Source organism: Macaca fascicularis, chromosome X (genome assembly GCF_037993035.2).
Source record: "Macaca fascicularis isolate 582-1 chromosome X, T2T-MFA8v1.1".
Lineage (NCBI taxonomy): Eukaryota > Metazoa > Chordata > Mammalia > Primates > Cercopithecidae > Macaca > Macaca fascicularis.
In genome coordinates, this window is record NC_088395.1 from 113,414,712 (window position 1) to 113,439,072 (window position 24,361).

Sequence of the window (24,361 nt, forward strand, 5' to 3'; positions counted from 1 at the left end):
ACTAGGAAGTAAAACTTATTAAAATGGAGAATTTTTAGATATTCTGTTTATTTCCCTTTTCGTCTTGGTACCATTACTTTGAAATTAAATCATCTGTAAAAACCAGAATATGATAATGTTTGAAATAAGCTTTTCATTTTATATTTACATAGACTTCGCAAATCACTGTATAAACAATTTGTCATAAACACATACATAATAAACAATAAGGTAGCCTTATAAAAACCTCTTAATGACCATCCCTTGAAAATATAAAGCTTCTTTCCCCTATTTCCTTACCCCAGACTCAAGGAGTCCAACTCTGAAAATGTTCGCCTTAGATATTTATTAGCAAAATATCCCCGCATTTCATGATAACAAATTTTGGCCTTCTAAGTACCTGTTTACTGAGACGAAGGTGCCCAAATGGTAAGCATGACATTTCATTTAAGGTAAGGAAAGATCTACCGCCCGCCATACACACACACACACACACACACACACATATGCGCGCGCGCACACACACACACACACACACACACATATACACAAAATTAATAAGTTAACATTTTGGCTTATTAAAAAGAAAATCCCATGGGGCAACCCCTAGAGGGGACAGATCACACTATGTGCTCCCATCCCTTTCTGGAACATCTTGGTCCCTGTGAAATCAAGTTAAAAATTACTTTTAAAGACCTCTGAATGAGAAAGAGCAATTTTGTAGGAGGTTTTGAGTAATGAAGGATGATCAGTGTTACCCCTCACCTTTTTTTAAAAAAGTAGTGGAAAGATTATTGACTGCATACCTAAGTAGAAAACTAATATTTGCTACCAAGTAGATTTCATTCTAATGAAAAAAAAAAAAAAAAAAAGACTGAAAAGTCATGACATTGACCATCCTTTATATCTCAAAATCTCCTGCAAGGCTGCCCTTTCTTATTCAAAAGGTCTTTAAAGGTAATTTTTTACTTGATTTCAGAGAACAAAATGTTCCAGGGAGGGAGAGGAATACAGTGTGATTTGCCCTCCCTAGGTATTGTCCTATGGGATTAAAAAATAAAAATAAAAAATAAATAAACCAGGCTGGGCATGGTGGCTCACGCCCGTAATCCCAATACTTTGGAAGGCCAAGGCAGGTGGATCATTTGAGGTCAGGAGTTTGAAACCAACCTGGCCAACATGTTGAAACCCTGTTCCTACTAAAAATATAAAAATTAGCCGGGTTTGGTGGTGGGTGCCTGTAGTCCCAGCTACTGGTGAGGCTAAGGCAGGAGAATCACTTGAACCCAGGAGGTGGAGGCTGCAGTGAGCCAAGATGGTGCTGTTGCATTCCAGCCTGGGTGACACAGAGAGACTACATCTCCAAAATAATAATAATAAAAAATAAATAAACCAACTACAAGCCAACATCCACAAATATATGAATATACCACCAAGTTCAGTGATTCCACTTGCCCCGTTAACCCTGCTTCTTTTATCTTCCTTGATTTTTTGATAGTTTTATGTCTCTATTCAGCTATAATTATTTTATAAAGGCTTAGTTTCCTCATCTGTAAAATGGGGATAAAACTTGTCTTCTCTACCTCACAGCATTTTTTATGTGAGTCAAATGAGTTTTGAAACTTGTGAGCAACTATACAAATACTTGACATTTATCTATTAATGAAAGAGAGAGATGTTAAAATGCCATTTTCTGGGCTTGAAGACCAAAGGGGGCTATATATTTATGCCCTTTTCCCTAGTAATTACTTTCCCCATGTTGAATATATAAATTGATTTGGAGTGGTAACATGGATTATATCTGATATGCAATGATGTCACTACAGAAACAAAACACTGATAGTTACTAATTGAAGAATTTGGGCATGATAGTGATTATGCATTTATGGTTTATAATCAGAATAATGTACAATAATTAGAATAACTTATCAGGACATCATTTCCTTTTGATGTCTCATCGCCCAAAACCTAGAAGTTCTCAAACAGTGCTTCCACAGATATCAGCGTCACTTGTCTTGCTGAGTGGTGATAAAGAGTACATATAACACTGGTTACCTTAGTGGTATTTTTCAAAACAATACTTAAAAAAGAAATAATTATTCAACTAGTGAAAACTCATGCTGTTTGTGAACAATTGTGGAAGGCTTATGGCTATAAGGTAAGCTAAAAATAAAAAATAAAAAGCAGTCAGGCGTGGTGGTGCACACCTGTAGTCCCAGCTACTTAGGAGGCTGGAGTGGGGTGGAGGATTGCTTGAGTCCAGGAGTTTGAGGCCAGCCTAGGCAATATAGTGAGATAAAAAATATTTTAAAAAGTAAAAGGCATAACAGTGTTTGCCACATTGCTCTACAGCTATGACAGATTTTATATTGCCTTTATGATAGAACGTTTGCCCAGTTTTCCACCTTTTGCTACTGCTATGTAACCACAAAAGGTAAGAGTAAATCCTAAATGTGATGGTATACAATACTTTAATTCAACAGATATTTACTGAGTGCCTTTTAAAAACCAAGCACTGTTTTAAGTGCTGGAGATAAAGCAATGAAAAAAAAAACAAAGTCCCTACTCTCATGGGGCTAATACTGTGCAGTTGGGGGAGACAAATAAACAAATAATATATTATATGACTGGTGCTGATAAGCAATATGAAGAAAAATAAAGTAAGGTATCATGATAGAGAGGGAAGGAGATTGGTATATTAGAGAAACTACTCTGAGAAGGCCTTTTAGGGTGACCTATGAGCAGAGACTGGTGGTACTAGAGTATATGAGCCAAACAAGTATTTGGGAACAGAGTGAATACATATAATTTTTTCTAGGAGTTTTTCTGTGAAGGGAAACAGAGAAATAGGGTGGTAGCTGGCCCTTGTCGTGGGTGTTGAGTATACAATGGTGACTAAGACAGGAATAGTTCTGGCCGGGTGCAGTGGCTCACGCCTGTAATCCCAGCGCTTTGGGAGGCCGAGGCAGGTGGATCACCTGAGGTCAGGAGTTCGAGACCAGCCTGGCCAACATGGTGAAACCCCATCTCTACAAAAAATACAAAAATTAGCTGGGCATGGTGGCACGCACCTGTAATCCCAGTTACTTGGGAGGCTGAGGCAGGAGAATCACTTGAACCCACGAGGTGGAGGTTGCAGTGAGTCGAGATCACGCCACTGTACTCCAGCCTTGGTGACAAGAGTGAGACTCCATCTCAAAAAAATAAAATAAAATAAAAGAAGATAGAAATAGTTCCAACCCTTACAGAGTTTATAATGTGATGGGTCAGACAGTTGATAAATATGTAAGCAAACAAATACAATTGCTAGTGTAGTCAGTAGTAATAACAGCCTTGTTCTGTTGGCTTAGAAATCTCCATAATGCAGGGAAACCCCCAAAGCAATTTTCCAAGGCCAGCTGTCTTGTAAAGTATGCTTATCTGAAGTCCTATTAAAGATACAAATATTTCCTAAAAGCAGTGATTAATAATAGGTGGTGTACTGGTGGCAAAGTTCCAGTGTGGCATCTGTGAAGCATCTTGCCAAAAACCAGTTTGGGGTGTTTTCAAATTAAATCATCTATCTATGAGCACTAACAATATCTGAGAGGTGGTTTGGTAGAAGTTGGGGTGGGATGTTCTAAGTGGAAAGAATAATGTGATAGTGCAAAAGCAAAAGATAACAGTTGTTGGGGACACAGCAAATATTCTAGATTCATTTACGTGAAGTTGAAAATATGAGACTTAATATATAATGCACTTAGCGACTAGAAAAAGGTTATTGAAGAGCAATGTCTTAATCTATACCAGAGGAAAACCTGAGATAGAGAATTAAAGGCACCTAAGAATTAAACCTTTGTTTTTTGTGTCCACTGTTCTTTCAGTGGACATAAAATAGCCTATGTATAACAAAAATTTCCACAAGACATTCCATCCTGCTGTGAGCCAGAACAATTAAGTAAGATAAAATTAGGCAAATAGTCAGTAATCTATCAGATATCCACTAGAAGTGTTTCAACTCATAAGCCAAATAAATTAACATTTTGGGTTATTAAAAAGAAAATAACATAGGGCAACCCCTAGAGAGGGCAGATCACACTGTGTGCTCCCCTCCCTCCCTGGAACATCTTGGTGCCTGTGAAATCAAGTAAAAAATTACTTTTAAACATCTCTGAATGAGAAAGGGCAACCTTGTAGGAGGTTTTGAAAAATGAAGGATGATCAGTGTTAACCCCCTCCCCCCTTTTTTGGTAGCAGTAGAAAGATTATTGACTGCATACCTAAGTAGAAAACGAATATTTCCTGTCAAGTATATTTCATTCTAATGGGGGAAGAAAAAAAAAAAAAAAGACTGAAAAGTCATGACATTGGCCATACTTTATTTCTCAAAATCTCTTACAAGGCTGCCCTTTCTTGTGCAAAGAGATCTTTAAAGGTAATTTTTTGCTTGATTTCAGAGAATAAAATGTTCCAGGGAGGGAGGGAGAGGAATACACAGTGCGACTTGCCCCTTTTTTCCCCCTCCCTTACTACACTATAAAGAAGTGAAGTTTTAAAACAAGGTATAGGGCCGGGCATGGTGGCCCATGTCTGTAATCTCAGCACTTTGGGAGGCCAAGGCAGGAGAATTGCTTGAGCCCAGGAGTTGGAGACCAGCCTCAGCCACATAGTAAGACCTTATGTCTACAAAACATAAACAAAATTAGCAGGACATGGTGGTGTGTGCCTGTAGTCCCAGCTATATGGAAGGCTGGGGTGGTGGGAGATTGTTTCAGCCAGGGATGTGGAGGCTCCAGCGAGCTGAGATTGCATCACTACATTCCAGGTAGGGCGACAGAATGAGACCTTGTCTCAAAATAAACACATAAAATGAGGTGTAATCACATTTTCTGATTATTATTATAGTATTAGTTGCTCTCTTGTTTTAAACTAACCAAAATGATGGGCCTGGTTTAGTTCTTCTAAATAATGTTTAAAAGTACTACACTGTATACCAGTTTATTCATTTGCTATCATACTTGCTTTCTGCTTTGTACCTAGAAATTCAGGTGTTGCAATTTCTTTGCTGTTCTGAGGGTTACTCTTTTTGTGCATTGGTGCATAGGTCTTGAAGAGTAAGAAGTGGCTGTAAATATAGTACCAATTCTCATATTTTTCTGTGTCTCAATCTTTAGAAATGTAGCTGGGTTTGATTAATAATTCATCTATTCTTTTTTTCCCACAAGGCATTGTAATCTGTTGTTTGTTATATCAATTGCTTCCCTAAAAAATTCTAAATCCTTTAATGAAAAATAGATTTCAGTTAGGGAAGGAAATGAGTGTGTGTGTGTGTGTGTGTGTGTATATGTGTGTGTGTGTGTATATATATATATTCAGTTTTCAAGTAAGTGCCTTTAAAAGAATTCAGGGAGAGGGAAAACAGGACCAAAGAAGAATTATTTTTATTAACTGTTTTCCAAAGCTCTTAATATAAAGTTGGCAGCTTTCAAAATGCCAGCTGTGGCTATTGAATTATTCCAAAATAAGCATTCATAGTGTCATTTTAAGGACTTAGATCTGGTAGCAAAGTAATAGAATCAGGAAAATCCACAAACTTTATTGAGCACACTACCTTCTCTTATTTGAATATATTTCCTACTAAGTGTATTGGCAGTTTACTAATTAGTTTGTTTATTAACATATAATGAAGCTAAGTTCAGTAAAGGTGTACTTGTTTGACTTTGTAAGCATGACAACTTATGACAAGATAAAGAATCCACTGTAAGGTTTCAGTAATCATTACCATGGAAAAAAATTATAATTGAACATTTTACTTAGAATGGAAATAAATCTTGTTTGTAATTAGGAAGTTCATTACATGACTCTTCTGCAGCTAGAGCAGTATTCACTTACACAGTGCCCTCAATCCAGTTTACAAACAGAAAGAGCCACTTGTCAAACTAAAGGACACTTTAGTTTGTGTACTAAACTAGCACATTGATAATGAGTACCATTTTCAAGCTGTGACTGTTTTACTGGTCTTTCCTCTGGCACTCAGCCCATTGCCCTGTTTATCATTACCATTGACCTAATGCAAAAAAAGAAATGTTTATAAAATTTGCAGGTGTCTAAATATTGGAAGGGGCAATTAATGCCATAGATCAGTGTTCTCAATATTGGCCACATGTTAGATTCAAATGAGGACCTTTTATTTTTATTTATTTATTTATTCATTCATTGATTCATTCATTCATTTACTTTTGAGATGAGTCTCACTCTGTTGCCCAGGCAGGAGTGCAGTGCACAATCTTGGCTCACTCCGAGTGGCGCAACCTCCGCCTCCCAGCTTCAAGTGACTTTCCTACCTCAACCTTCTGAGTAGCTGGGATTACAGGCACCCGCCACCACGCCCAGCTAATTTTTGTATTTTTAATAGAGACAGGGCTTCACCATATTGGTCAGGCTGGTCTCAAACTCCTGACCTCAGGTGATTCACCTGCCTCGGCCTCCCAAAGTGCTGGGATTACAGGCATGAGTCACCAAGCTCGGCCTCTGAGGACCTTTAAAAATAAACTAAAAGATACTGGATTATTCATGGATGAAATGATACAAGTCTAGAATTTACTTTAAAATACTCCAGGAGGGAGTATTTAGAACCCAGAAATTGGTACATATTAATTTCTGAATGACTTGCAGGGACTTGATGATGATTACAGCTTAATGAGCTGGAAGAGTTCCCCAAGTGACTACAAATGTAGTCTAGCACTAGCTTCCAAATTATTTGTTGCATAGTTTTATACTAACTGCCTGATTTCATACTTACAAAAACTGAGCAATTTTCTTTCTACATAGTACAAGGCGCTTATAATCTTGTGAACATTTCTGCTGCCAAATGTGACCTTTCTTGCCAGTGATTTTGACTACTCTTCTCACATCCACATAGCCACCGTTAATCTTTAAACAGTATCTTCAAAAAGATAGTTATCTTTTTATCTGTTATCTGCTAAAGCTATCCTGTATTCAATAAAGTGCGTTCATTTGAAATTGTAATTCCTTTATTTTGACAAATTTGACAAGTTATGTTTATTTATATACACACACACTTATGTACTTAATTCTGTTTTTCAATGTAGAGATAGCTCTTTTGGTTGTCTTTTGCAAGTACTCTTTTATCCTTTTTTTGAGTATTTTCACATTCCTAGCTTCAAATTGAAAACGTTCTCCTCTTCTCCATTTCCTGAGTAATTTTAATCACATAGTTCTGAAGACACCATCTGCATATTTTAGCTCTACTTTTCTTCCTTTATACTTTACGAAATCTCCAATTTCTCATAGTCACTATTTCAATGCTAAAAGTGATAGAATTATTTTCCCTTTTATCCCCAAACCTATCAGTAATTCCCTCCTCATTAGTTGAAGCATAATTATTTCCTGTTTCCCTCATCCTCATTCCCATTGTCTTTTCCCCAATACTTTCTCTTTCATAATATTTGTCAGTTTTCTCATTTCTATTTTTTAAAAACTTCAGTTCATACCCTAACTTTTTTTCATATCAGATAATTTCTTACCTCTATAATCTGCACATACTGCCATTGCCAAAATCTTCTTTCTTGAACTTTGCCCTCACTATCAAAATCCTCTGAAAATTGCTAATTGATACTATGCTGCATTTGTGACCCCTATTTTTACTTTTTATCAATTCCTGTATCTACTCTTCTACCCTTTCCTTTCAGCTAAGCCAAATTTCTCTTTATGTCTTTGTCTTATCTCCTGTTCTTCTAATTTACCTCCTTCCATGCATGTAACTTCCTAACGTGATAGGAAGTGATGTGAGGCAGATGTGAGCATCTGCCAACCTATCTGTATTCTCATTCAAACCTTGCTTAAAATCTTAATTCTTTTTAAGTGGATAAAAATAGGAAGAGAGCCAAAAGCCTGGTTTATAATTGATTTAAATTTTTCTTAAAAATCTGTATTCTAAATTAAAGGCAAATGCCTCATAAAGCAAAACCAACACTCAACCAATCAGAGCTTCCAGAAAAGGAAGGTAAATTTTTATATTTCAGCCATCCCATTGTTATAGTTAAATCAACAAACTATATCCTTATTGTGCAGCAATATGTTGAAAGTTATGGATATAAACACAGAGATAGAAAACATGGTTATTTTCCTCAGAGGACAAATAATCTGGATAAAGAGACAAAAATTATATACATGAAGCTCTTAGAAAGTAGTTATAATAACCAGCCTAATATATACTAGGTTGTGTAGTACAGGTTGAACATCACTAATCTGAAAATGAAAAATCTGAAATGTTCCAAAATCCAAAACATTGATTGCTGACATGATGCCACAAATGGGAAATTTCCACACCTGACCTCATGTGACAGGTTGCAGTCAAAATGCAGTCAAAACTTGTGCATAAAATTATTTAAAATATTGTATAAAATTATCTTCTGGCTATATGTATAAGGTATATATGAAACAAATAAGTTTTGTGTTCAGACCTGGGTCTCATCCCCAAGATATCTTGGTATGTGTACGCACTTAATCCAAAACCTGAAAAAATCTGAAATCTGAAACACTTCTGGTCCCAAGCATTTCATATAAGGGATACTCAACCTGTATAGACCTAAGTCCTATGAATATTCAGAGAAAAGGGAAATTATTATTGCTTGGGATTGCCAGTGAGGATTTCACAGGGGAAGTGGGTCTTGAAGAAAATGTAGGATTCAGATTAGCTGGACTGGGCTAGACGACTCTCATTAGGATTTCTTTTTTTTTTTCTTCATTAGCATTTCTAGGTAAAATGATAATTGCTTAGCAAAGACCCTATGGGAGAAATTAGCTGGTTGTTTAAGAAAACAGTGAACTTTGTTCTAGGAAATATAATTAGATTATTAAACTGGAACTAATTGATCAAGAGCCTTGAATTCCTAATTGAGGAATTAAGAATTGTTGAAAAGAAAATCCCTGTACAGAAGCATTTTATTTAATCAAGGTTTTATCTTGTTTAAATATCTAAGATTTTCTTAAATAATAATAGTATTAGCTAATATTGGGTGTTTTACTGTGTGCTAAGCATTGCTCTAAGTGCGTTAAATGTAACAACTCATTTAATCTTTACAAAAGCCCTTTGTAGTAAGATCTGTTTTAACCTTATTTTACAAATGAGGATGCAGAAAGGGTAAGTACTTTAACTTGCTCAAGTTGACACAAGCAAGTGACAGAGCCAGAATTTAAATCCAGTTAGTCTATAGTACTAGATTCTACATTCTTATCTAATATACATACAACCTTATGAGCGAGATACCTAAGTGCTGCAGATACATTCTGAGATTTGGACAATTGAAGCTGACTTAACTCTTTTATTGAAAGATAATTTTCTCAGATACTACTCACATTGGCATACTGTAATCTCTCTTTATCCCAAATATATTTTTTCTTTAAGAAAAAACACTATAAGGACTCTTTGGACTAGAAAAGTTTTAAAATAAATTTATTAGCTTGTTATATGAAGTGATACAGATTTGATTTATCTCTTGTAAAGTCCTTATTTCAACAATCTTCCTATTACAACAGGGCTTCTGGTTGGGACTCTTGATTCAGTCTTAGACTCTACTGCTAAAGTAGCTCCATTTCGCATCCTACACCAGACGCCAGATTCTCAAGTTTACTTGTCAATTGCATGTGGTGAGTATGATTTTTAAAACATAATTCAAATTAAATAAGGGTACTACAAAGCTGAGTATTCATATTTATTTATACTCTGTAGTTGCTTTGAGATTTAAAAACAAATTAAATGTGTAACTTTACTTTGAGAGAATAGCAAGACCTTTGTTTATTTTTAAAGGATATGAGTTATTAAGTTGTTTTTTTTTTTTTTAATACATTGGTGTGAGGGACCTGAAGCATGTGGTCTAGCAGGGCTGATTCTGAACAGATTTTGGTCAGTGTTACTGCTACATAACTCCTTTCTTCAACTTCTGCTTTATCCAACTACTGGGAAGATGGGAACTTCTCCATGAAATAAATTGTTTCATTACTAATAACTCCAATGAGAAGAATCTGAAGTTATCTGTGAACCCAAAACATAAAGGTTGACTCCTAAGGAAGTATAAGCCTGGAAAATTAAACCTTTTTTATTCACTCCCACCTTCTCAGAAAAAGCATCATATCCTTCAAATATGAAGGAGTGTCTTACAGTTAATGCTACATATTCATTCATGCCAGGGTGGTTCAGATGCTTCAACATATATATTATGGGTAGAAAAGGAATTAGGATAATACTTTCTAATAAAGCAAGTCAAAATAAATTTTTAAAAAGCTGCATTGACAGTTTCTTACTTCCTTTTATGATGCAATTATAATGTTGGTCTAAATTAGAATCCCAGATTTCTAGCCCTTTTGCTATTGAAAAACTGCCTTTCTTCTTATCTCCCTCTCTTCTAAAGTAGATATATTATACTTTTTAAAACAGAACAAAAGCACATGAGTTTCTGGAACATTCATATGTGTGAACATATAGCATACAATTAGTTTTTTAGGATGTGTGGCTTGTTTTTTATATTTCCCCCTAAATTTATTTTAGTGTTGCCAGTGAGTCTTTCCTCCTGGCCCTCTTAAATTGAATGTCGTTTAACCTAAATGAGGTTGACATTGTACCTGCTGACATCACAAGAATTCTGTAACCTCAACTCTAAATCTAGTTAGTAAAAATTATTTTTTTAAAAAAAAAAAGAAAAAGGCCTTTCTACTTAAAAAAAAAAAAGGATGATTGTATAACTTATTTCCCCAAATTAACCTGATGCAGAAATAGTGTAATTACCTACTAATGAAGCTTCCTTATACCAAAAGAATCAAACTTAAGGCCTTAACATTTCCCCCATGGCTTTTATTTGTGGTTTATTAAAGACAGTTATTACTCTTGGTATGGTGACTTAGTAACATGAATGAAATTCTGATTGAATTGTAGGAAATAGACCATTTGCAATGTCAACAAATTTTTTAATATGCCAGTCTCCATATATTATAAAATATACTAAAAAGTCAGCATATTTATTTTGAATATTTATATAATACACAGTGCTGAGAAGACTTTAATGGTATGTGAGTGATAGGAGGAGATTGATAAATACTGAAATATTCTTCAAGCCAAAGCAACTAGGGCTAATAATGTTTAACCTCACCCTCTGCAAACCTCCTAATGCTGATTCAGCGGGTCACATGGATTTAACCTTGCTACAGAATTTTTAACCTCCTTTATGACATTTCTATAAGTTTACTAGGTCTTTTGATGAATGGGGTGGCTCTAAGCAAAGGTTTCATGGCTTCTGAAATAAGTAGAGTGGTCACAGTTGAGATCTACATTTACTTAGCATGCATAGGACTGTCACATACATGCTGTTTTCAGCCACACATATTATAGACACAGTACTAACTGCATTATTTGTAGACCAAGGATTGAATTGTGCATTATGTATTTTCTGGTACTCTACATATTTTCTTAAAAGATACTGGTTATTCTTTAGGCACCAGTTACTAGCATCTTGTTTTCAGAATTTTATATATTTTCTCATGAGCTGGATTTACTTTACTCCCCTTTCATTAAATGTTTTATTCTTTCTATTTATGAGAAATACTGTTCATGCCCACATAGAGGGATAAAGTAGAGAATAAATGTAATTATTTTACTCCTTTATGACCGTCAATTTTTAAAGTGAAAATGTTATTTCTTTTTAAACTAAGCTTTTAAATAACAAGAGCAGTTTTGTTGTGGAGTTTTCCTTGAGTGTTTTATTTTCTTGTGTTATTAATCAGGAGCCAACAGAGAAGAAATAACCAAGCATTGGGATTGGTTGGAACAAAATATTATGAAGACCTTATCTGTATTTGATTCAAATGAAGATATTACTAATTTTGTACAAGGAAAAATAAGAGTAAGTGGCATGGATATAGCTCGTAGATGGAGTACCAAAATCTTTGACTCTCGTATATGAGGATCAAAGATTGCATGGAAGGTCATTGTTTCACTGGCACCTTTCAGGATTGGTAGAAACAAACATATGAATTTCAGAATCAGTGTGCTAAAGAAAACTGTAAAGTCTTTAGCACAGGGGAAGATTGATAGATATTGAAATATTCTCTAAAACATACTGGTTATTCTTTAGGTACCAATTACTGACATATTGTTTTCAGAATTTTATATATTTTCTGATGAGCTGGATTTACTATTTCCCCTTTCATTAAATGTTTGTCTTTGGCGCCCTTGTGAGTACTCTTAGGGGCATTTTTATTTCAATATCTCTTGAGTTTTGAGTTGAATAAACCATTTGTTCATTCAAACAAATATATTTAGCACCTGTATTTGTAGTAGCTCCTTGTGAGGCATTCAGAAAAAAACCTAAGTACACAACTGAAGAAAATATGCTTACCTCTGTCCTAAGAGAATTATCTATGTACATACATATGACATGTGTACCTATATAGATATATACAGTCATCCCTCGGTATCCATGGGGATTGGTTCTGGCCCCTGCTGTAGATACCAAAATTCACAGATGCTCAAGTCTCCTAATATAAAAGGGCAGAGTATTGGCATATAACCTATGCACATCTGCCTATATACCTAAAGTCATCTCTAGACTACTCATTCCTAATACAATGCCTATGCATCACTTCATTTGAGTGAACTCTGCATAGTCCTCGGTGCATGGCAAATTCAAGTTTCACTTTTTGGAACTTTGTAGAATTTTTTTCCCAAATATTTTCAATACCTGGCTGGTTGAATCCATGGGTGAAGAACCCGTGGATATGGAGGGCTGACTGTACAGTTGTATTCAATCAACTATTTGAATGTATGAAATATATTTTTGTTGGTAAGTGATGATGAATTTTCGGAAAATATTTTGTCTCCTTTAGGGATTAATTGCTGAAGAGGGAAAACATTGTTTTGCAAAAGAAGATGATCCTGAGAAATTTCGAGAAGCCCTTTTGAAATTTGAAAAATGTTTTGGTTTACCAGAGAAGGAGAAGTTAGTGACCTATTATTCATGCAGTTATTGGAAAGGACGGGTTCCTTGTCAGGGCTGGCTTTATCTTAGCACCAACTTTCTGAGCTTCTATTCTTTTTTGTTGGGATCAGAAAGTAAGTGGTTTCTATTGCTTACTATGGCCTTGAATTTGCTGTCTGACCTATCAACTCTAATGATGTTAGGTTGTAAATAAAATAATAGGATTGATATTAAAGGTAATTAAACTGTATAATAAAAGTTTATTTCATCTAGGGAAAGAACACTTTTAAGACTGGTTGCTTAACATAAAACCTTTAGAAGTATATATAGAATGCCTTGCATATCATGGGAAGTGAGTCAGTATTAAATGATGATGATGATCTGGCATATGACTGCTTTACATTCCTTGTTATAAACTACCTACTTGCTTTAGTCTGTGTTTTAATCTGTTTTAAACACACAGTTTAAATATAGTGGCCATAGTACCTAATGACCCACATCTCACTTTGTAGCCACAAAGAAGAATCAAACAGTACTATTTATAGCATACATACAAACAGCTTTTACATTGGTAGTTATACAATTATGTAATTATATAAATAAATAGATTTAAATATCAAATCAGAATCATTTTTTTAAAATTATTTAAAATTAAATTGGGCACAGTGACTCATGCCTATAATCCTAGCACTTTGGGAGGCCAAGGCAGGAGGGTCACTTGAGCCCAGGAGTTCAAGATGAACCTGGGCCATATAGTGAGACCCTGTCTCTACAAAACAAAAAAAATCTAAATTAGCTGGGCGTGGTGGCACATGCCTGTAGTCCCAGCTACTCGGGGGGGACTACTTGGGATGTGAGGATCACTCGAGCCTGGGAGGTCAAGGCTGCAGTGAGCCATGATCACATCAACTCACTCCAGTCTGAGCAGCAGAGGGAGACTCTATCTCAAAAGAAATTATTTAAAATTAGATCTCTTCCTGGAATCACCAATTCTTGCATGTTCATGTTGATGCTTCAAATTTTTAACTAATCTGGAACTCTAAACTATTTTAGCTGTTTATAGTATTTTTCAAGGGGTTAACTATTGTTTCAGAAGACCTGATTAATAAACATAAATCAGTATGAGAGTTTAATCATACCTGCTTATACCTCTTATTTGCAGTAAAACTCATTATCTCCTGGGATGAAGTCTCAAAACTTGAAAAGACTTCAAATGTCATACTGACAGAGAGTATTCACGTGTGTTCCCAAGGAGAGAATCACTACTTTTCAATGTTTTTGCACATTAACCAAACATACCTTCTTATGGAACAGCTGGCAAACTATGCCATTAGAAGACTTTTTGATAAGGAAACATTTGATAATGACCCAGTCCTTTATAATCCTCTACAGATCACCAAAAGGTATTCAAAGCTTAATTTTTACTTTTCAAAGTATTGTTTGACCATAAGAATGACAGTATTGCTTACCATTAAAAGTTAACTCTTCTATGTTTTATGACAGAGGTTTTTTTGGAGTTGATTGTGGGTGTGTGTGTGTTTGTGAGTTTATTCATATGCATTGCATAAATACTACCCTTCTCTCCATGAAATTTAATTGTAAGAAATAATAAAAGTTAGGTTTGAAAATTATTTCTTGAGATTCAGATAGGACTTGCCCTGGAATGCTTTTAGAAATGCAGAGATTTTTGTGTGTGTTTAGTCTAACTCTAAATTTCTCTATGAATAGTCTAGACAGTTTGGGTCTGAAATTGTTAAACATGTTATTTATTTTTTAAAATAACTTATAGAAAACTTTTTTTTAAATGAAGAGGCAAGTTCGTGGAGTCAGTGGAGCATGGACTTTAGAATGAAAGTAGAACAACCCTTAGATAAGTCATATCTCTCAGGACCTCAGTTTCCTTATCTGTCATTTCTATCTCAGAGGGCACTTATGAGAAATGAGCATGATATGTGTGAAAGCACTTTGTAAAATATAAAATATGAGGTAAATGTTAATCATTATTAGTGCCTCCCTTCAGAAGTACTTGTCTGTTTGCCATTATATTTGGTTTGTTGAAACTGACCAGATATCTTTTATCCTGCTGAACATTCTAAACAGTTGACTAAAATGAACATGCCAAAGGGGGAAAGGAGAGGAGAGGATCCAGAAATAGCTAGTGAAAGCAGCTTCTGGCAAGGAGGATGACGGTGTAGACTATATGGGAAAGTATAAGAGGAACCTAAGCCGCAGTCCTATGGCTAGACCAGAACAAGTGACCTAGAAGGTTGTATGATCACTACACAGCCCTGATTGGGTACAGTTGTTCCTCTTGCCTATTCCTAAACCATTCCTAAAATTCATATACATAAGGATTTGTTTGTAAACCTCCCTGCTTTTCTGGAAATTAGATCAGCAAGGTAAATTTTTTACACTTCATTACCAAAATTAGGTCTCAGTACACATGATTTATAAATAGAATTCTATAAGGATTAAGAATCCTGTTTGTATTATGTTATAGGTGGGCATCTGTTTTTGTATTTCATTCCTTGACTGGCAACCATAAACATAAACTGTTTTGCCATTTTATTTCCATTAAAATATAGTCTAAAAGGCTATCAATGAGTTATTCATCACCAAATCTGTATTTAATTAAGATATAATAAATCCATTTTTGTCTGTGTGCATTTTTAGGAGAGCCCATTGAAAATTGTATATATCTACATCTTTTTTCCTAGTAAGTTAAAAAGAACAGTAATGTATTGGGACTTAGTCTCCAAATGGCTTTTTTATAAAATGGAATATCTTTATTGCTCTGCTTATTGTTTTTACAAATATATATTACTTTTATAGTTTAAACAATACAGAAGCACAGTAATGATAGTTAAATTTAGTGTATATCCTTCTAGGCTTTTTAATGCATGAATTTAAAAATATGTGCAAAAATAGGTCTGAACATCACACATTGTTCTACAATCTGCTTTTTTTCTCCTCATAGATCATGGACATCTTTCCATTCACATAAGTGGACTTTATTTTATTTAAATAAGAGTGAACCCACCAAATTACAGTTCATTTGTTTTATCAGCTTTCCCAGGTTGAAAAAAATACCATTTAACTGAGGTAAAAATTAACAGGATTGTGGTTTTCTGTTCATGTTTATCAGAAGTACTTTGAAAGACATGATGAACTACCACATATTTAAATAGTATATGCAGGAAGAATGAATTTAGTTTTAGCGCTGTTGGATTTGAATTAGAACTTGCATTATTTACTTATTATCCCAGATGGCATTGATACTTAATGCAATTGTTTTGTGTCTCTAGAAAAATTATACTATTTAAAGCAATTGCTTTTTACACAAAGGCTACATTTGTCTATCAGTTAATAAGTCCTCTGTATTTACTGACACCTATCCTGTGTCCAACATAGTGCAAGCAGTATTATTTTATCATACTTCTACTTTAGATTTTTTAAAACATTCAATTAAAATTTTACTTCACTTAATTTTTAATACTGTCTTTAATAGACTACTCTTGCCCTATAAATTTTTATGCCACAAATTTTCATTATTTTATTTTATTTGAACTGGGTAACTCGCTTGATTTTCTGGTAACCAGATAGGAACATTGTTGTCTTCCAGGATTGGTTTTAACCATAGTCACATATTATGCCTATATGATAATATAATAATAGTCTTCTAGCAAATCACCCCTTAGAGATAGTTTGAAGACCTACATGATCTCTAACTTTTGTGCATTTTAATCTACTAATAAAATGAAATTGGAAGAAAAGAACAAACAAAAGGAGTTTGCAAGGAATCAGTGTATTTTTTTCTATTTCAGAATTTGTTGAAAAATACAGCATTTTTAGTGTTTAATCTGTGTGCTTCACAGTGTATGTAGATTAGTCAATACAGGCATATATACACCTTAGAATTCATTTCTGAGAATTCATTTGTGCCTCATCCCATTTTTTCTTTCCTACAGAGATCTGGAAAATAGAGCCCACAGTGAGCAATTTAATGCCTTTTTTAGGCTGCCCAAAGGAGAGAGTTTGAAAGAGGAACATGAATGTTTCTTATGGGTACCATTCAGCCACTTCAATACTCATGGAAAAATGTGCATCTCAGAAAATTATATCTGCTTTGCTAGCCAAGATGGCAATCAGTATAGTGTAATCATTCCACTACGAGAGGTAATGTGAATTTGGTTACATATCAGTTTTTAGTTTGAAAATGATATCTTCCACAGAGTAAAATGTCCTTTAATTCTATAAATTATTAAAACCTCAAGATGCAATATCCTTTTAGTAATTTAAAATAATTATTCTTCAGGATAAGAGTACAACCTTCTGAGATAGTCTCAGTTCCATTTAGTAAAGTCTTACAGCTCTTACTGAAAGTGAAAATTTTTAAACTTTAAAATTTAAAAACAAGATAAGCATTTAGGTTAGTGCAAAATGAAGTTTGATCATTCAAAAATATATGACATCAATACCCAAATTTAGACTATCACTTTTGATGTACTCTGGCAGAAAAAATAACATTGACATCTTTTATGTAAGTCAGAAATAAATTGTTGGCATTTGATACTGAAGTTTTACATTTGTATTGTCATTTTTAAAGGATACATGTTAGACCTTTTTCTTCAGAAGTGAAATAACTTGCACTGAGGTTACTTGTATGATTGGTTCAACTAGTACCCAAAGTCAATTTCTTAATAAGTCATACCTATAGACCAAAACTTCTGGCCACAAAAGGGTAAGCCAAACACAATTTACTTGAAGGTGTCAACAATAAAGGAAAATTTAATTCATCTCTATGTTTTTCACCCCCTAGGTCTTAGCTATAGATAAGACAAATGATTCCAGCAAATCTGTCATAATTAGCATCAAAGGAAAAACAGCTTTTCGCTTCCATGAAGTTGAAGACTTTGAACAACTGGTGGCAAAACTCAGGCTCAGATGCGGAGCAGCTTCAGCTCAATATCATGATATTAGCACAGAGGTAATTAATTATACAGCAATCAAATCATTTTGAAAAAAAAGGTGTGTGTTTAGTGTAGCCCATTCTTCAAAAGGAATTCATAGTACCTTTCCTATTTATGTCCAGGTTTTTTTTTTTTAAAGATAGAATCTAAGAAAGTATATTATCTAACTCACATCCTAAAGCAGAAGTGAGAATTAAGGACTTCATTTTTAGAAACTCATTCATTTTTAGAAACTCATACTTTATAAAATTATTATAATTTGATCTTTCTTTTACTACATTTGCTGTTTACCATATAAATATACCTTGTACTTTCACATAGTTTGGTTTTTAAGAAATCAAAATATATTTGAGAATTCAGTGAGGCCTCGAAAAAGGACTCCTCTTATTGTTGCAAAGAGATAGCAATTTTAAACCTGTCTGGATATCTTTTATTTAATATCTTGTAGGTCAGCCTTATTTACATAATCTGGCCAAAAGCAAAATAATAGTGTATCTGTTTACTAGTAAAATATTAGAGAGGATAAGGAGGATTTTGATGTTTCATATGTCTCTCATGGAAATGCAGACAGGCCGAATTCAAATGAATTTTCTTTTACAATGTCCAGGAACCCCATGTTTTAATAGATTGATAAAACTTATCAAATTATAGCTATTTATATTTTAAGTAAAATTCAAAGAAAAACTAAATATGTCTTTATTGGCTATATTATTTTATTTGAATTGGAGTATAGAGCCTTTTACTGCTATCTCCAGAGTAGAGATTGAAAATAATACGCTAAGTCAATTATAATGTAGTATTGGTAAAATTAATTTTCCTTTTGATAATTAAAAAGCACAGTGAAAACATGTAATTAAATTTTTTTTCCATCTCAATTCCAGACACAGATTTTCTACATTGGCCATCAAGAGTTTTTCTTGCCCCAACTTTATTATCTCTCATTCTCTTTTAGTATGTACCCAGGATATTCCTTAGTTTGATGCAGGAATACAAGTAAAATCTGACCAGCCTTAGTAGTTTTCTCTCCCAGTGCTCCCAAATTCTTCTTATATCATGTTTTCCTTGTTCTGTTCTATTTCACATTCAGTCCATGTGTTAGCTTCAAAGCTCAACATATCTTTCTTTTTCCTTTAATTAATTTGCTTTTCCAAAACCTGGAGAGCTGTAACTGTTCCCCTTAAAACTTTCATGTGCTTTTAGTAGCTGAGTATGCGCAGTTGTCAAGAAAAGATTTTGTTTCAAAATGAGTTTACCATCTTTCCAAATATGCATCAGAATTCTACAGTTTTCTAGTTTCTCTTACTCTTTATTAGAGGTTTTAATAAATATATGTACAAAATACCAGCTAGTATAGTATCTGCTTGGAAATATGTATTTTTAAATTGCTATAATATTGTTTTCACTTAAGATTTTTATCTTATCAATGATGAAGAATATTAACCCATTTTAGTATCTGTATATATCTAGCTTTAATAATAGTACATGTAAAAAATTAGTAAAGAGAAAGCTTTTTAAACAAGAGCTAGTTCCATTTGATTTCTAAGTAACAGAAATTATAGCTATATCCTTTTATAACTACACTTATTCTGAAACAAAGAGAAAAATTGCATTCTATTTTCATAAACCTGGTGACTTTGTACAAACAGCAAGACTTTTTAATTTAAATCTCCAGGAGTCTAATTCAACAAGTCTAAATATGAATACAGGAAGTACTTTAGGAAATTTTTCCTATGAGAATGTCAAAGACATGATACAAAGAACAAATCCTACCAGAAGTAATTGAAATTATGCATGAGTATCAGTTCTATCCAAGTTTTTATATAGGTATATATTAAAATGTTCCACATTTTAATAAGTTATACTAAAATCTGGGCATATAAAGAGATTTAGTAAAATTCTAATAAACTGCTTGGAAAAATACATGAATCTTTTACTTTTATTGACACATATAATCAGGAACTATTGCTAGATAAGGTAATTTTTCAAAACTACTCAGTGAAAGAAAAATGGGCCCTCTTAGGTTAGTTTTAAGCAAAGTGACCTAAGAATGGAAAGCACTACTGAAGATCCGTTGCCTTATGCTTTTAAACTACATTATGAATGAATTGTGGAAACTATGGAATGTCAAGAAAGGTAGTAATTGAGTTCATGCCTTAAAGTTTTTAGATGGGAAAATAAGTATCTTCTACAGATTATCACAGAACATGTAAACATATAGTAACTTACTAACTATATGAAATATAGTTATTATCTTAATAAGATAATTTCATAACCAGGACTATCTTACTAAGTTTTTAAATAGAAGTAATGGGTTTCCTACATGATAATGTAGATCCAAATAATAGTTTAACCAACATGACTGATTTTTTCTTGCCTTGATAAGAATAAGGTGTTTCTTATGACTATAATATAAATTTGGAAAATGATTTTTAGCTGTGGGGGTAGATTTATTTCTAAGTTGGGAAACCAGAAACTATTGAAAATGAAATTCACACCCATTAAATTGTGGACTATGAACAGGATCCTACTTAAGATAAGCTTCTGATATTTGAGAAAAGTATTTGTTTATATTTTTTTGTTTTAATTATTGGTTTTACAGGTCAACTCTGTAACCATTTATTATACCGAGTTTAAGAAGTATTCTAATTTAAATTTACACATAAAGAAATGTTCATCTTTTCTTTGTCTTTCCTTCACTTTTAGAGCCGTATGATAATTGTAAAATCAATGTCAGAAAATAAAAATGAAACTGATTAAGAATAGCTGCTATAGAGTTAACAATCTATATTGCTTTCTAGATGTGATTGGATTTTGCTCAGGCACTAAAAGTCTGATGAGTGCCAAATTTACTTGTCATAAGTGTGAACACCCAAATGGAGAGAAATATATATTTATCTCCAAGTACATATATAAAACACCATGGGTAAAACTTTCCACTCAAAAGAGCCAGAGCAAAAATGTTCAAAAAATTTAAGTTTAGTTCCTTGAATAATCTACTTTATTATACTCTTCAAAATTTTAAACGTTATTTTAAACTACCATCTTTGAAGGTAAGTGGTTTTTATTTTATTTTTTGTCATTTTTTAAATTTTCTGACCACCTACTGCCTGTTGATGAAGGTGAATGTTTTAACATGACTTTATGAATACTTAAGAGGTAATAATGGATAGGACTGGCATACTTGTCATCACTCTTATAAATTTATGTTTAGGGTTTCATTACTTAAGAGGTTATTTTTTTTCCCTCTGGGATACTTTTCCTGTAGTTTAGAACAATAGATAAACTGATGATTTAGTCATTCAAACTAAAGGAATGTGCTGTGCTTGAGATCCAGACTACAACCATGAATTTTCCAACCTGTATTTGCAAAAATGTAGCTCCTCATTCAAACAGCTAAACTTAAAATATTAAGTGGTCAAGTATGTGATTTGTCAAAATAAGCATTTTTTTAAAAAAAAAAAAAAAAAAAAAGAAGGGAATTGTTGCAATTTGAAACCTATACTCTCTAATCATTAATTCTTCCTTTATTGGCTTCTTCTACCTTACCCTTTTATTTACACATTGATTTGAATACTCCTCCTTACCTTTCCTTGAATCCCATCTATATTCATCTGTTCTCATGCTGCTATGATGAAATACCTGAGACTGGGTAATTTATAAAGAAAAGAGGTTTAGGCCGGGCGCGGTGGCTCAAGCCTGTAATCCCAGCACTTTGGGAGGCCGAGACGGGTGGATCACGAGGTCAGGAGATCGAGAGACGATCCCGGCTAACACGGTGAAACCCCGTCTCTACTAAAAAATACAAAAAAATAGCCGGGCGAGGTGGCGGGCGCCTGTAGTCCCAGCTACTCGGGAGGCTGAGGCAGGAGAATGGCGTAAACCCGGGAGGCGGAGCTTGCAGTGAGCTGAGATCCGGCCACTGCACTCCAGCCTGGGTGACAGAGCAAGACTCCGTCTCAAAAAAAAAAAAAAAAAAAAAGAAAAGAGGTTTAATTGATTCACAGTTCTGTGTGGCTGGGTAGGCCTCAGGAAACTTACAATCATAGTGGAAGGCACCTCTTCAGGGGTGGCAGGAGAGAAGATGAGTGCTGAGCAAAGGGGGAAGCCCCTTATAAAACTATCATATCTCATGAGAACTCACTCACTATCATGAGAACAGCATGGAAGAAACTGCCCATGATTCAGTTATCTCCACCCAGTCCTGCCCTTGACATGTGGGGATTATTACAAGGTGAGATTTGGGTGGGGACACAGAGCCAAACCATATCATTCTACCCCTGGCCCCTCCCAGATCTCATGTCCTCACATTTCAAAACACAATCATGCCCTTCCAACAGCCCCCTAAAGTCTTAACTCATTCCAGCATTAACCCAAAGTCCAGGTCCAAAGGCTCATCTGAGATAAGGCAAGTCTCATCTGCCTATGAGCCTGTAAAATCAAAAGCAAGTTAGTTACTTCCTAGAGACAATGGAAGTACAGGCATTGGGTAAATATACTGTTCCAATTGGGAGAAATTGGCCAAAACAAAGGGGCTATAGGCCCCATACAAGTCTGAAATCCAGCGGGGCAGCCAAATCATAAAGCCCTGAAATGGTCTCCTTTGACTCCATGTCTCATATCCAGGTCACACTGATGAGAGAGATGGACTGCCACAGCCTTGGGCAGTTCCACCCCTGTAGCTTTGCAGGGTACAGTGCCCCTCCTGGCTGCTTTCACAGGCTAGTGTTGAATGCCCGCAGCTTTTCCAGGTGCACGGTGCAAGCTGTCAATGTTATCTACCATTCTGGGGTCTGAAGGATGGTGGCCCTCTTTTCATAGCTCCATTAGGCAATGCTCCAATGGGGACTTTATGTGGGGGCTCCGACCCCACATTTTCCTTCCATACTGCTCTAGCAGAGTTTCCCCCCATGAGGACTCTGCCCCTGCAGCAAACTTCTGCCTGGGCATCCAGGCATTTCCATATATATGCAATCTAGGCAGAGGTTTCCAAACCTCAGTTCTTGACTTCTGTGCACCTGTGACTTCTGTGCATCTGTAGCCCAACACCACATGTAAGCCGCTAAGGCTTGGGGCTTGCACCCTCTGAAGCAATGGCCCAAACTGAACCTTGGCCTCTTTTAGCCACAGCTGAAGCTGAAGCAGTTGGGATGCAGGACACCATGTCCCAAGGCTGCATAGAGCAGGGGGGCCCTGGGCCAGGCTCATGAAACCATTTTTCCCTCCTAGGCTTCCAGGCCTGTGATGGGAGGGGCTGCCGTGAAGGTCTCTGGCATGTCCTGGAGACATCCGAATTTGGTGATTAACATTCGGCTCCTGTTGCTTACGCAAATTTCTGTGGCCAGCTTGAATTTCTCCCCAGAAAATGAGTTTTTCTTTTCCATGACATCATCAGGCTACAAGTTTTCCAAATTTTTTGCTCTGCTTCCTCTTGAACACTTTGCTGTTTAGAAATTTCTTCCACCAGATATCCTAAATTATCTCTCTCAAGTTCAAAGTTCCACAGATCTCTAGGGCAGGGGCAAAATGCCACCAGTCTCTTTGCTAAAGCTCCATTTCCCAATAAGTTCCTCATCTCCATCTGAGACCACCTCAACCTGGACTTCATTGTCCATATTACTATCAGCATTTTGGTCAAAGCCATTCAACAAGTCTATAGGAAGTTCCAAACTTTCCCACATCTTTCTGTCTTCTTCTGAGCCCTCCAAACTGTTCCAGCCTCTGCCTGTTACCCAGTTCCAAAGTTGCTTCCACATTTCTGGATATCTTTACAGCAGCACCCCACTACCTGGTACCAATTTACTATATTAGTCCGTTCTCACACTGCTATGAAGAAATACCGAAGACTCGGTAATAAAGCAAAGAGGTTTAATTGACTCACAATTCCACATGGCTGGGAAGGCCTCAGGAAACTTACTATCATGGTAGAAGGCACCTGTTCACAGGATGGAAGGAGAGAGAATGAGTACTGAGCGAAGGGGGAAGCCCCCTGTAAAACCATCAGCTCTCTTGAGAACTCATGAGAACAGCATGAGGTAAACCATCCCCCTGATTCTGTTATCTCCATCTGGTCCCATGCTTGACACATGGGGATTATTACAATTCAAGGTGAGATTTGGGTGGGGACTCAGAGCCAATCTTAATGTCCAGCCCTGCTAGGGCTTGTACTGGCTTCTTGGATTTCAAACTAAAATACCACTGGATTGGTCCACCCTAAGCTGCTACTTTTCCTCTGCCTCAGTCATGGGCATTCTTTATCTTACTTAAGCTACTAAGGTTTGCTAAAGTTTAAGAGATGAAATTAGTGAGTCTCGTCTTTCTTTTCTTTTATTTTTTACCACTCCTAGTAATAACTTGCAATAGCTGGTGTAGTTATAATCCATAGAGGCCGGGTAACTGATATGTTTTAAAAGTAAAACTTTGGAGTTCATAAAGTTTTATGTG

At 35.2% G+C, this 24,361-nt stretch overlaps 1 protein-coding gene across 1 annotated transcript in view; it reads left to right on the forward strand.

Moving 5' to 3' along the window:
- Positions 1-24,361, forward strand: part of TBC1D8B (TBC1 domain family member 8B) — a 64,810-nt gene that overhangs the window by 4,090 nt on the left and 36,359 nt on the right. The window contains exons 2-7 of the mRNA XM_005594287.5: positions 9,520-9,630; positions 11,758-11,876; positions 12,859-13,084; positions 14,113-14,353; positions 16,919-17,126; positions 17,770-17,937. Of these exons, the coding sequence (XP_005594344.4) occupies positions 9,520-9,630; positions 11,758-11,876; positions 12,859-13,084; positions 14,113-14,353; positions 16,919-17,126; positions 17,770-17,937 (1,073 nt within the window). The remainder of the gene's footprint in view (positions 1-9,519; positions 9,631-11,757; positions 11,877-12,858; positions 13,085-14,112; positions 14,354-16,918; positions 17,127-17,769; positions 17,938-24,361) is intronic.